The sequence below is a fragment of the Oenanthe melanoleuca genome, chromosome 4, assembly GCF_029582105.1.
Source record: "Oenanthe melanoleuca isolate GR-GAL-2019-014 chromosome 4, OMel1.0, whole genome shotgun sequence".
Classification (NCBI taxonomy): domain Eukaryota; kingdom Metazoa; phylum Chordata; class Aves; order Passeriformes; family Muscicapidae; genus Oenanthe; species Oenanthe melanoleuca.
This window is the reverse complement of record NC_079337.1, coordinates 21,812,565-21,827,752: the sequence shown is the minus strand read 5'-3', so window position 1 is coordinate 21,827,752 and position 15,188 is coordinate 21,812,565. Positions and strand designations below refer to the sequence as shown.

The window sequence follows — 15,188 nt, the reverse complement described above, 5'->3', positions numbered from 1 at the left end:
GTCCATTTTCAGGACATCCCACAGTAGCTACTAGTTAATTTTGAGAGAGTTGGCCAAGCACAAAGCAGGTCCCTATTTGAGCAGCACTGACCACACCATGGCCAAGGGTTTAAAGATCTGTCACAAAACCTCCTTTTTTTTTTTTTTACAGTATAGCCAAAGCTCATGCTACTGTCCTTTCATTGCACTGTGATCAACTAACAGAGGTTATATAGTAAAAACACTGGCACAAGAGTAAAAAATAATCCACAAAAAAAAAAAAAAAATCAAAGCAAAACAAAAAAACCACAAAACCAAACGATCCCAAACACAACAAAAAATTGCAGTTTTCAATTGTGCCCTCCTCAGTTACGACAAAGTGAGCACATTCTGACAAAACACAGAAAAGGCTTACAGGAAAAGGTGTGAAACACGTCTGTCTTTACTGGCACCACTTGAATCAAAAACAGGCACTAACAAGCAATGGCCTTGAGGAATTTACTTGTGTTCCCTTGCCAGCCTCTCCCAGCAGGTGTTGCCATGTGGGGATTTGTACTAGAAAAAAAATCCCAGATGTACGCAGTAGGATGAGAGGGAAGGGAAGGGATGTGTGTGTGTGAGCTCTAGATGAAATTAAAAAGTGATGATCAATGAAATTAGAAGGTTTGCTGGAAAGCCAAAGAATATTCTGCTTTCCAGTTTACTCAAGGAGAAATTACATTTTCTGTATAACTCCTTGTCGTGCTATTGTGTTACCTGCCACACCTTTATAAAGTATCACTTGTATATTATCATTACAGATTGGATTGGAATCCAAAGATCTAGCTCAATTGAAGCAAATTATTTTATATCTGAACATACCAGTGAAATTGCATTCACTGGTTCATCATTACTGTCAAAATAGGAAAGAGAAAAGTAAGTAGATCATTTGCCTGTGCTAGTAATTTTTCCTAAGAGTTTTGCAAGGCTGTATGAAATCAGCTTTCCCAGCTTCTTCTCAATTCACAAGACTAACAGCCTAGGCTACCTCAGCCAATACTGATTATTTTCCATTATGTTATGCTTACACTGATTCATTAGGAGATGCAACTGTTCCAAACTCCAGCCTTTCCCAAGAACTGCAGATGAACTACACACCCAGTGAGTAGAACAACCAGGAGTGGCACACACCAAGGCAGAGGTTTATTGTTTGCCACTCTTCCCTCCCCTTCTTTCCCCATACAGGAGTAAGAGAGCACCAGAATTAGAATAAATTAAGAAATAACACTAGAGTTAGAATACATTAACCCTGCTCCTCATGAGAATTTGCAGTGCAACAGTTCAAAGACGTAGTGCAATAACAAGACCAAAGTTTACATTTAAGTTAAAAAGAATACTGAAAAGCAGTGTAGCTTTTCCAGACTTCCAGACTTCCACAGAAAAAAAACAAAAATTGCTTCAAGAACCATAGGCAAAAACAGTTCTCCAATCCCAGAATGATTAATCACTTTTCTAATCTTCATACTGTGTCTCCATAGAATATTTCTTTGATTAACATATTTAAATTTTTTTTCCAGGAGGAGGGAAAAAAACCTCACAAAATTTCAGTGAACACCTGAACATAACACTGTTCCTATTAAAATGAGAAGTTCTAAGTTGATTTTAAAGGAGTTAAGCTCCTAAGAATAGAGTACCCTAGAGATACTGAATAAGGAGTAACATGAACAGAAAAAAAAGGAAAAGCTGATAAATAGCATCCTAGAGTGAAGTGGAATAACTAAGCCGAACTCATGCTTTGCAATGGAAATGGAGCAACTGGGCAGTTCAAACTTTGCTAAAACTGCACCTTAAGGAAGAGTTCCATTAGCCTGCACAGTGAGGTAGTAGGTGCAGAGAAATTACCGCTCAACTGCTGGCAGATAAAAATGGTGCCAAAACAAGCCCACACATCTTAGGACAACTTCATTTTCAAAATCAATTCGAACGCTGGGATTGAAATGTAGTCTGTCTTGAGCAACTTCATAAAAATCTTTGTTGCTATGCAATAAAGTCCTATACACATACATATACACTTACACTGACTTCACAAAATTAATGCTTTATGTCCTTACTTTGACCTGAGGGTATGATTTCTTGTTCTTTTCACTAGAAGCACCAGGCAGCCCACCGTGAGAAGGCCCTTCACATACGTATCGGAAACGAAATCCCCTCTGTGGAATAAAGGGAAAGAAACTTGAAAGCTGTCCAGAAAAAAACCAAAAGAGAAATAGCACACACAAAGATGAACATGCACAGCCACAAACAAGATTTGCCCAAATGGAAAAGCTACAATTGTTCATCCATGAAATGCTGAGTGCTGGTTAACAAAGCATCACTGAACTGTAATCGTGGAGAACCTGTTCTATTCTCACTTAAACATGCATCAGGCAATCTCATCTTCTTCCTTCAGTTAAGTAAAGATATTCTGAAACGGAGAACTATTTATACTCTTAAAATAGGATAAATTTTGCTTTCAGATCTACTCTCCAGTTCTGCAATTTCTGGCAAAATCCCCATCTCATATAGGACTCTCAGTGTCCAAAGAGCGCCAGTTAGTGTTGTGGCCTTCTCCAAGGATCATTCAGCTTCTTTCTAGTAGTAGACAACTCTGAATTCGAAGTCTTTATTAGCTGAAAGTGAATAACATGCCTTAAAATCAATCCATAAGCAGTAGCTTCAATACCTATCCCATTAAAGCCTTTTCAGGCTAAGAACTTGTTTACCAAGCAAATGTAAACTTCTATGACTTTTATCCAGACCACATCAATTGCCTTCCTAACGTGAACTAAGTGACCCAGAGTACCGCACGTGTAGTGCCCAGCTACGATGAGCTTGAACTCAAGTTGATCAAAAGGCAAAGCAACCTCTGCAGTCAGGACACATCATTCTGCTGATGCATCACCCTCATCACCCTGCTATAAAAATCCCTGCCCAGCCTCCCATATGGGTACTCCACGAAAGCAGCTCCTTGTTGAGAAGTCACACATAGAAACAATGGCTTCTCCTTGTGGACTGTGCACTGCAGGCCCCACTGTGCAAAGCCATGGCCTGATTTGGGATGAACTTAAAACAATGAGGAAGATGCAGCATTTTCTTTCAAGAGTTCACAGTACACTGCTGTTACACTTAGCACTGTGATGAAGAGTCCTATTCCTGAAAGGATGCTCAAGCACAAAAATATCTTTGGTGTGTGATTGAAACTAATGTTCTCCACTGCATCCTGCCAGGAAGACTGGATTGCAGTGTGCTTTTGCAGGAGATCAAGAGGAGGATGGGACAGCTTTTAGCCTCTGTCTTCCTCTGTTTACTGAACAGCTCTGTAAGGTAGAATTTTATGTAATTCACTGAACAGACAGGAAAGGCACCTCCATACTGTAACAACTTCAGGAGGAATCCTTGTAATTGCTGGTGTCACCAGCCAAAGGGGAACAATACCCAGGCACACTTCAGGGCAATTTTTACCCAGCAATTACTTTGTACATCAGTTGCATGAAAACTAACCAGAGCATTTAAATGACTTCTCTGCTATCAGAGGAGCATAGGTCAGTGTTTGCTGCATAACAGAAAAAAGTTTCATTAGAGTACTTTTCTTCATTTGTCTTTGATTATTCAAAACAGATAATCATAACAAAAATAATCTCAAAGGACAACTACATTTCTTTACAACAACAAAACACAAGTCAGAAGTTCCTGTAACTTGGGAATTAAGTGTTTTTATTTTTAACTTCTTGTGTTTCAAAAACTATGAAATAAATCCTAAAAATCTTCCATGTTTGATCTATTAGTTTACGTTTCCAAATACTGGGGTACTGTAACAGTCACTTTAAGATGACGAGTCTATATTTAGCAAGGCTTATTTTTAAAACCCTAAGGGTTTTTTGTATTATGACACTTCCAGAGAGATAAAGATGAAAACAGAACAAAACAGGAAATGCTTTTTAACTACAAAAGTAAGAGTCAAAACTGCTCATAATCAAGAGCCACATTTGTTCTGAGAGCTCACACTTTTCTGTGCCCTTTTTTATTTAAGTCATAAGTTTATTCAAAGTTGTATGCATTAATATAGCCACCACAGACATTTTCAAAATGTAGTCTTGTTCTTACCTGTTTTGGCTGTTCTATGATCTGAAGATATGGTCCATCTGCTAATATAAAAGAAAGAAATAAAAGTATTAATAGAAATTCTATTTCTATTACTATAATTAATATATATAAGTTGTAGGGGTAAGATTATGTCCTTGAATGATTTGAGTTAAAATTTTGAAAGCATCTAAGTCTCTTCAAAACTTAAATTTCAGTAACTTATTTAATCATTTGGCAGTCTGTCATTCCCAACTAAAGACCAGTGGAATAAGAAGAGGAAGACAGAGTTAAGTCGAAAAAAGTTATTAAGTCAAAAAAGTTACTTTTAACTCAGCCTAAACAGGGAACTGATTGCTCAGGTAAAATTTGCAATGGTGAATAAGAACAGGATCCTTCCCTTGCCCCTGACAGCAGTCTGGCTTCTTGAGCGAAGGTTAACTGTAGTATTTAAACCCCTTGGGCTCTAGAGACTACACTCACCAGCTTTTGGCCCTAGGGCTCCCTACAGAATAGGTGCTTTTGAAAGTCAAGAGACAGCCAATGGGAAGCTCTGAGGCATGGGAATACAGGAAGAATTCAAGCTGCCTCAACATGCCCCAACAGTCAGAAATGCTTTAAAAAAAAATCCTGGAATTGAGAATACTAAACAATTTACATTCTTTTAATAATTTCAGATACACTTTTAACTATAGTGTTCTGGTGGGCCTCTAGAAACACCAAATACACTCAATTTGAGTACAAATACAGACTCTATATTGAGATCCATCTTGAGCATGGTGCCAATACATAAGATTATGTTCTACTAAAATTCTATTTGTGTCTTTTAAAGAAGGCTTCATTAAATAACTTTCGATCTCGTACAGTGGGTAACTTCACACTATAAACCTCATGCAAAATTCACCAGTTTATATAGCTTTTGAGAAGGCCCCAAATCTAATGAGAATTCAGTGCCACCAGAGTTAAGCATGCATAACCTGATCAAAGCTTAGCTCCAACTCTGATAATTTAGATTATTTCCATTATGAAGGAAAGCTCACTGGGTAGATGGCTGTGAAATACCTCTTAAAATGCAAGCCACGTATGAGTTTCAAAGTGATCGTTCCAAGAGCTATGATTTCTTTCCTCTCTTTTCCTAAGCAGTCAAGATGATTTGTATTTCAATGCTAAAAGATCAGCTGCTTTCAAAATAGACTCCAAATGACAACTTCACTGGGTATCCCTACGTAATATTTTTCCAGCCATATTCCTGTTGCAATTCTGTATCATCACTTCTACTTTGTTAAAAGTATTAATGCTAAGGAAACAAGCACAGGTCTTAACCGAACAAGCTTCTCTCAACATGGATGTTTTAATAAATACACAACAGATGAAATTAGTATTCTGCTGCTGCAGTTAGCTGACTCAGCAACTGAACTAACTTTATGTCAAAGTCATATTGCAAATGTCAGTCACAACAATTTCACATTTAAAGATCAATTATTTCCCAAGTCCATTAATTGTACTTTTCTTTAAAAGTAAACAGCGCTACTTGAACTCATGAAAAACCACTGCATACCACATACACATCATTTTGCATTACAGGAATAAAAACAGTTTGGACTTCAGGAACTTTAAAAGATGTAGAGTAACATTTAGCTTTGGCCCTGTGTTTCAGTTTTTGTCTGTAACAGATACCATCAAGATGAGCTGAGTTGGGTTTAAGCAATACATCAGCATTTAATTTAAGACCTCTCTTCACAGACCTCTAATCCTCCTCATGCTTTAGGCACCTGAAAATTTATACTTTAACAATCCAGAAGCATTGTATTTTCTGGGCACTGGCATCAGTAATGCACCTAAAATATAACAGTGTGTAGTTCAACTTCCAACCAAGCCTCCAGGGCATGATCTCCCAAGTAATTGTTCTTTGGCTCTTCTTCCTCTTAGGAATTCATTTTCAAGACATACATGTTGGGTTAGCACAAAATACTATTGCCTTCTCTCAAACATTAGCCAGAAAAGAAGTGATGTTATCCAATGGCTAAATGGCTGCAGAAGTCCCTCAATACACATCAGACCCAAGTTCCAGCTTTTTCTCAGCATGAGGAAATTCAAACTCCTAACAGAGGGATATACACTATCTTGGCACATTAGAAAATTAAACTAAAATGCTTCATACCACTGAAATGGCTTGACCTTGCATGGCACTTTTGAAAACTCAGGAAAATTGAAAACTTAGGACTGTGGTTATTCTGACCTCTCGGGAAAAAAAGCTTATAAAAAGCACACAAATACAGTGATAAAAAAACCCCATAATGTTTTATATACCAGCACTACAAAAGTGCAAAAAAGATGCAGTGTAAATGTACAAAGCCAAATGAGATGTCAGTTATCATTAACCCACATTATACAAATAATAAAGCAATGTATTTAAAACAGTTTTTTGAGGTCTTATTTTAACCTTTGGGTTCCATGACTAAAGATTTTTTTTTTGACAGTGACTAAGTAATTCTCTGGTATAGCATCTCAACCAGACACAAATAACAGCACGGAGAAAGCATTCTAATGCAAAGCACTTAATAATATCTGAAATGCTACTTAAAAATAAACCAGCAATGTTCAATGTTCAAGAAAACATCCAGGCATAAATGGCACATTATTTTGATTATAAAAAGGATTTTACTTGGTGAAAGGTCTCATACAGCTGAATACTTTTCTTTACTGAATACTATACTTTACTGAACTCTGAATACTTCCCAGAGGCACATTACACAGCCTAACATTGGCAATGTGTGGTTCCTTCTTTCTCTCACCCTTTCCCACAGGGAAAAGAAAATACATTTAGTGTTTTGCACAGGGAAGTTTTTAATATTTTGTTTCTATTAGTAGGCGTGTCTTTGTCTAAGCAGACAAAGATGCACATTTTGTAAGAGAAACTAATAATGGTGAGATTTGTGATGATCCTTCCTTCCAGCCTGGAAGGTGCTTGCTTTAAGTTCTTGTTTAAGGAGCAACCCCTTTTTAAATGCTAAACAGCCACAAGAAGGACTGAATGCATAGCTTATGTTCTACTCTGCCCTCCAGAGAGGCTGAAGGACACAGTCATGGAGCTGCCTCTGCACAGGCATGGCTCTCACGGTTGCCAAGAGCCAGGTTTCCACAGGAGCACTCCTCATGCTTTGCCTGGCACTGTTGTGGCTGGGAGGCCAAGAACTGCAGCCACAACGTGTGCTCCTCCAGCCTGGAGGGGCTTTGGTGCAGACTGCCACATCCTGGCCATGCTTCAGGGCTTCTTCTTCTGTCTTCTTGCCTCAGTTGCCACAGACCAACTCGCGTCCCACTCCAGTCTGAGTCACAGTCCCACTTCCCCACGTCTTCTTCAACCGCCAAGTTTCTTCATTTTCCTTCCTGCCTGAGTCAGAGGCCCTCCTGCCCCTTGACACTCCCACCACTTGGCATTCTTTCTTCCTCTTGACAGGCCTCACCCTACACACACACACACACACACACACACACACACACACACACACACACTCTTCCAAAGAAGCACCCATTTTTAGGCTCCCTCTTAATTCCTTCCCACAATAGCAAATTCAAGGAAAAATAGGTCTCTGAGGTTGTTGGGATATCCCTGCAAACCTAGCAACTCTGTTAGACTAGTGGGGACCTGTATCTAACAGCTTGTCTAGTACCTAAAACCATTCAATTTAACCTGCAACAACCTGTGAACAAGTCTCCCTCACATCCTCTCTGTTGGTGGCCCTCCCAAAACAGGCATCTCACCCTTGTAGTTGCTGTTTTGCCCTGTGGACATGGATGGAAATGCTCGTAGCCTGTAGTTTTGATTGTTAAGTCCCACATCAGCTCTCTTGTGTCCATCCTGGAAGTGGTGGTACCTTGCTGCTAAAAGCTCAGACTGGAGACCCAGTGCCTTCTCCTTCCTGAAGGCATGCATTTGCATATCCCACCTCTCAGGGATTCCCCTGCACAGGAACTCTCTCTTGAATCCCAGCTCTTCAATGTTCAAAGCACGATGTTTAAAGCAAATGGCACATGAGACTTTGCTTAACTTCTTCCCTTGGTTCACTCTTACAAGCACAGAAGATCTAGAAAGAACATCAGCAACTGTATGCAAGTCTGCCCAAGCTCCTGAGGATTAGGGCCACTACTGTGGCCTCATTTTTGGTGGTGGTCTGGTTTCCTTGAACCTCTAACATTATCTCTCTCTGAAAGAATACAAAAAAAATTTAATTGATGTCTTTTTCCCTCTATAACCCTTTCATTTTTCACAGGAAGGGTCACACAGGGTTGGGCAGAGGAGGTTAAAGAAACAGAAGAAAATTATTGCCTCCAGCTCTTGATGGCTCTGCTTCAACTTCAAAGTTTTAAAAACACACCACCTTAATGCTGAGAGCTAGTCAGACCAGAGCCTCTTGAAGACAAAACAACAACGAAGTTCCTAAACCAACTTCTATTACATTACATGGTTGCAGATGGCCTTGGATCATGATGAGGGAGTACAAAACATCCAAAATGACAAACTGCTTAGCTCAGAGCCCATTTCCTCTCCAAGGTAAAGCATCACTTTGTTTCTCCACTACACAGTGGACATCCCACTGATGTGCAGCTGCTTTTACTCTGCCTAAATAATATCTGTGGATAATGCTCCCTCCATCCCCAATGCCACTAAGGGTCAGTACCTAACCCGCCTAATCAAAGGCAGGATACTTCCCACACAAGCCGAAGAAGAGACTGACTTCATGTGGTCCTGCTTTTTGTGTTGGTAGAACTTGAACTATATAACTATTACAGCTTTAGAGCCAAAGTAACAAAGAAGCCTCATTTTTATTTAAAATGGACATATGAGAGAGAAAAAGAAGCATGCAAAGACACTTGAGCACTGACAATAATGTTGAGAAAATCCATGTCCCAACATCTCAAAGGTTTTCTGCTATTACTGTAAATATTAACGTAACAGCAAAACATCCATCACCAGAAAGTCCCCAAATTCCCCAGCTCCTTGTTGATTCAGCCAGGCTGGCAATCCACAGTTACACATTAAACCTGTCTGCCAATGTAACAGGTCTGACACTGTGCCTTTTGGATGCAGACTCAAAGACATATGCACCACAGCCAGATCATGGGGAAAATTAATGTCTTTGGTTCTTTCTGTCTTAATCATCCGTCTGTCCTTGAGAAAAATCCATTTATTTCACTCTCTCCATATCTCAGCTGGAAGTATTCCTGGAAAATCCCACATGACTTTTTAAACTGACCTTGTTGATTAGAAAGAAATAATTAGTCCCTGCTTGAAAACTACTAGAGTAGAATATAAAAATTATTATATTATCTTATAACTGAAGAGCCAGTCCACAGTGACAACGTGGCATATTTAAAGAAGGAGAGGAAGTAAGGATTATTGAGACACTGTTCAAGAAACAAGCCAACTGTGGCATCATCAGATGCTGCTGAAATGATCAAGCTTTTCTGAAATATTTTGATTAACTTTTTGTTTGCAATAACCTGAAATCCATTATCCTTATTGAATCCCATTTTGTGCACAAGGGACTTGCCACCTATAGTGCAGCAGTAGACAAGCAGTGGCACTTATAAATAAAAGGCCTTTTCAAAGCAATTTTGCAAACTGCTTTGGACAGGGATAGACTTAGCCCAGTAAGAGTTTTCTGTGACAGCAGAAGTGAATCCTTGACTCCCTGACACGGTTTTGAAAACAGCTGTTTTCTACTTTGAATGAGACATAGTTATCTGAAAATTAGTTTTATTGATCTGAATAATTTGTGTGGAATGAGTCTGGCAAGAAGAACACAGACTAAGCTTAAAAGGTACATGTAAAATAGCTCATTTAAGGGAAATTTTAACAGAAATTCGTTCAACAGAAACTGGGAGAAAAAAAACCCTTGGTCTACAATGCACAAGCCATTTAATACTACCCAGATGAATCTTACTGAATAATTTTATCTGCTTTAATAAAAATACACTGTAAACAAATTATTGCAACATTAATTTGCTGGATGTTTTTCCCTATTTGTCAAGAGCTTTGCTCATGAGAACATTTTATCTTGAAACAAAATTATCTGTACCATGTGTTTCTTGATCCTTTCTTGATACTACTCTTGGAAGAAAACAAGGAAACACTAAAACAGTAAGCCTGCTTTAATTTTTATTCTATAAGCAGCATTTATTGTTACTTTAGGGTGGAATTTTATATGTTTATATGTTATATGCTTATTTCATTTTACCCTTAACACCTTCACTGCTATGAAGTGTATCAAATATTGCAATCAGAAGTGGTTTGCACTTTCAGCCAAAGAAAGTCATTTGCAATGCATAAGATACCAGCTACATCCTGATACAAGAGTCAAAGAGGTAATAAGAGAAAGCTGTCATGGTAAAAAACTTGAACAGCTATATTGGAGCTATAGTTTGAGAAAAAAATTCCTAAGTTTAAATAAAAATTTATTTCCTTTTTCTTTTTGTATCAGCTGTTCTAAAAGATTAAGGAGGAGAAAAGAGTTTTCCAAATTCATGCAAGAAGCAGTATTTATAAAGAATTTTAATAAGCAAAATCAGACCAAGGTTGATCAAGCAGCTGATACTGACTGAGCTATAAAAGATGTGTATTTATTCTTACTGTTCTGGAAGCATACTGTAAAACTGCTTATCAGACCTTTGCAGAATTCTATTTGCTATTTTCAGTGGTTTGTTGCAAAGTTTGTCCGAGCTTTCAAACTAGTGTTATTGTTCAGGAAATTGTCAGGTGCTTCTAATACCACACTGCCACTTCACAGGAAACAGAGAAGTCACCAAGAAGGAAAAACACATTTGAATGGTACAGGAAGTTAATATTCTCTGCATTTTATTACTGAAAAACAAGCACCTTAAGAACTACAATGCAACAGCATTCAAAAGAAGAATATCTTGCAGTCCGCAAGCTGGCAATAGAAACATGCAACTCACTGAAGGTTCAAATTCAGAAAAAAGCCTCAACAAAGTAATTTATAAAATCGGGTCACTCAAAGCTCTTTGGTCACTGTCCTGGTTTCACCTGGGAAACTGCTGAAACTTTCAGTTTCTGTACAAGCCACAAAAAATCTGATTTGCCTCACTGCTGAAAGTTTCATTAGAGGAAGAAACATGCATAAAGATGGAATAAAAAAATCTAGATGACAACTCTGCAATCTACTGTTACGACACACAAGTCAGTAAATAGAGAAAAGCTCTGAAAAGAACTGCTCAAAAGAAAACAAACAGGAAGAATCAGCAGGACAATAGCACCATCACACAGTAAGAGTTCCTACCTGTTCGTAGTGGTATTTCTGAAGTGATGTAATTTGTACTGTTAAATAAAGCACTCATTCCCATGAACTGATCCACCGCAAACATCTATATTGAAAGAAAATACTCCTCATTATTACATATATACATAGTTGCACAAAACATCTATCAGCAAAGAACTTCAAAGTCCTCTGCAAATATTCTCTGCAAACATCTCACTGAATTACATAAACATTTTACAGCCATTTTATTTTTTCTGGCAACAGCACTGCAAGCAGAGTTGACAGCACCAACCCAAGTTTCACCAGAATCACGAGACCGCACCAACCTCAGCACAGTTTCTAAACACCCATTTTGCTTACATGCACTAACAGCTATAAATTCTAAAGAACTTATACAGTAAATTCTGAAAATCTGACCCTAGATGTCTTGCCCAAGGCCTTGCTAAGCACCTGTGAGTTTGCATTTCCACTTCTCTGATTAAACCCCACCAGACTACATTCCTTATGTAAATATATTTACAAGCTCTAATGCAAGAAAACAGTACATCCAAGGTTAATGTTCAATTTTATTTTTTTAAACACTGACATGTCTTAACTTACTGTAATTGTTGTCAGATATAAATCTATCTTCTTCCAAAGTGGAGCCAGCATAAAGGAGAAAATAGTTGCTTTTTGAAAATTAAGGTGAGTAGAAATGACCTGTTCTTCACTTAAACTTTTTACCCAAGCATCATTCTCACAGTTCAAGTAATTTATGAAATTACCTAAGAAGATCAGGAAGAGCTCCTGAAGAGCTAGGCCTATGGATCTGTGCGAGTGAAGGAACTTTTTAGCCATCAGTGTCAATGCAAACATCACAATTATTTACACAAAAGGGAGTTTTAGGACATAAGGGGCTTTATTTTCAGAAAGACTCCAATGTCCACTACAGAATAAATTTCAGAGCAAGTGTCACAGGTATGCAGGGCATAAAAATAAGTACTTTTTTCAACTGCTTAATTCAGCAAGCCTAGCTTTCCTTCTCATTTCAGCCATTAAATGAGTGGCAAGGCACTTTACAGGTCACATAAAAAAACAGCTTTGGGAAAATAAGCCTGACTTTTGCCAATGCAGCATGATTTTCTATGTCCTTATTAAGCCTAGGAAATAACAGGACAATATGAGAGGAGGCCTAAACAGCTAGGAGCTAGGAGAGGATACAGAGATACTGAAAACACAGAAATTTACTTACTTGGGGATCAGATACTCCCATGATATAGGAATCTTCTGCTGCCATTTTAAGTCCTGAAATACAAAAACATAATTAGAACACCCGATTTTTTTCTAATGTAGAGCAATAGAGAAGCCTGGAAAACATTCAGAGTTAACAGACCAATCTCTGACACTTTTTATTTTACTTGTAACACCAATAATTTCTAAAATGCTTCTCAAATTCCTCAGTATTTGGAAAGGGCAATGTAAGGACAAGATAGGCTACAGCTAGGATTTTCCACTGCCTATTACCAAGAAATTAAAAATTACAGTCAAAGCCCAGAAGCAAAAATTTCTTAAAATCAGGAATTGTTTCTGTCTTTGCTCTGACTATTCTGACTATTGAATTAATGCAAAATCATTACTGCAGAAATAGCAGAACTCTTCATTTTTATACAATAAAAAGAACATTATGAGCATTTATGAATTAACCCTAATGGTTTTCTTATGAAGTATTACTAAATGCAAAGAAAGATGCCCAAGAATGAACAGAGAGTATTTTTTAAAAAATTAAATAAAACCAGGAATGAATTATTGACTAATTTTGGACACCTTTATTTCTAGGGGTCCACAAGTGCTTAGCACACACAACTCTGTGCTGACAATGACAATTATGGGATGCACAGCATACATCACAACTCTTACAGGTCTATATGCAAATGCTGGACACAGGAAACGTTTAGCTTGGCTTTATTTTAAAGGGACCAGTAGCGGGCCAGTAAAAGAACCTGTGAATTTTCTGAGGAATGCTTTAGGTCAATTAGAAGATATCAGTATCAGTGTTATTTCCTTTCATGTAGATGTTACTGAAAGAACTACAGTTTTACCTATGCTGAGCTCACTAAATAAAGCTCTCCAAGGGAGTATCTGAAAATAATATCTGAAAATAATAGGACTATTTCAGGAGACTCATGTCTGCATTCAACAGACACTAAATAAGGTTAATAACTAATAGAAGACAGAAACAGGTCACTGGCCCTCATCTCCCACCACAGCGAACACGAGCCATGTTCTCCAGCAAAGAGAACTGTGAAAACCTTCTGCACTATCAAAGAGAGGTGCAAGAGATCAGTAAGTCATTAAAGAAAAAATGAGTCACCATGGACCTTCTACTAGAACTAGAGAGGTAATTATCAAAAGAAAAATTGGAATATTTGGGTACTTCACCTTGATGAAGGCTCAACTCTGCTTGTTACCAATCTCCAAAGACAACATAGTCACCCACTCCCCACATGGTAGAAAACAGAAATAAAAATAAAATGGAGAAATAGGAGACACTTAATACATAGATGACTTCCATGAAAAAGACATTTATGTGAATACAACTGGTTTTTAACCTAGAAAATAAAAGCACCCACCTGACTATAAATCTATTTTAGAAATATTTACTGGGCAATATTTATTTATAGCATTTGTGCAAGTGTCAAATAACTGGTCACAAGATTTCAGCCAAAAGTTAATAACAGATATAATAAGCAGCCAATGTCACCAATACTGTACCTCATCACCTAATGCAACAGGATTTCAACAAGATAAAAAAACACCAGTCAATCACATTATCTCACAGGCACATTCCACAATGCATTATTTTCATAAACCATTTGCCATTGTTATTATTCATCTTTATGGAAAAAGTCAACACACAAGGCAGGATAAAAACCTTCAGGACACAACAAAATTTACTAAGATCGTTTTATTTGACTTATTGACATAGACAAAATATAAATAACATTATCACCAACTGACAAGTTACTTAAATCACTGAAATAACTTGTAACATTTTTTGTGAAACACTTCTGACTGAAAGCAGGCAGTCTCAACAGCCAGCTTTTTTTTATGAAGTGACAGAAAATACCACCCTCTTAGTACATCCTGATTAGGTAACTGTGAGTGCAAATGCCAGGTTTCTTCTGCATAAACAGAATAAAAACTAGTTCCTAAAAGTCTTGTTTGTGATGTCTCATATTTAAACACTTAAAGTTTCATGAGTCACATATGCAAAATTGTGTTCCAAAATCCTGATGTTTTCAGATGACATGGTAACCATGCTTGTTCAGAAAAATAAAATATTCTGGAGGAGCTAACATGAATGACATTTGCCTGCTTGCCTGTTTGCTCAAACTTTCAAACAAAGTTTCTTCTGCAAGCACAGGATAAATGTAATAGTAGGTTCTATTTTCTTTGCCCTGTTCTAGCTCCTCAGACTGCACCCCTCTCCCTCCAGCAGAACTCTGGGGGCAAAAGGCAGAGTCCTCACACCTGCCACACTGCCTGGTCACATCTACATTTCTACAATACATGACTTTCCAACAGAGTGGAAAAATAGTGCAGTGGCATTACTTCTGAAAACCTTTCATATAAAACACTTTGATGTAAAAATTAAAACCCATATATAAAAAAAACCCTATGACTGTCTGAATCAGTCCTTCAGTTTCAGCTTTTGAAGACAGTACTTTCTGGCTTTTTGGCTGATGCAGTGAACAATGCTATGACACCAAAACAGCAGCCTTTAAAGATGTTTCCCCTGCAGTGCTACACCCAGCTCTGGGCTCCTCAGGACAAGGAGCACATGGACCTGCT

General features: G+C 37.9%; 1 protein-coding gene across 4 annotated transcripts in view; it reads right to left on the bottom strand.

The window, feature by feature from the left end:
• Positions 1-15,188, bottom strand: part of NFKB1 (nuclear factor kappa B subunit 1) — a 56,912-nt gene that overhangs the window by 32,894 nt on the left and 8,830 nt on the right. For 2 of the 4 annotated variants that reach the window (XM_056489374.1, XM_056489375.1), the window contains exons 2-5: positions 12,589-12,641; positions 11,379-11,463; positions 4,102-4,142; positions 2,070-2,168 (exon numbers count right to left, since the gene is read on the bottom strand). In XM_056489374.1, the coding sequence (XP_056345349.1) occupies positions 2,070-2,168; positions 4,102-4,142; positions 11,379-11,463; positions 12,589-12,633 (270 nt within the window). In that variant the 5' untranslated portion in view covers positions 12,634-12,641. The remainder of the gene's footprint in view (positions 1-2,069; positions 2,169-4,101; positions 4,143-11,378; positions 11,464-12,588; positions 12,642-15,188) is intronic. The other 2 variants (XM_056489373.1, XM_056489372.1) reach the window with 1 other exon arrangement.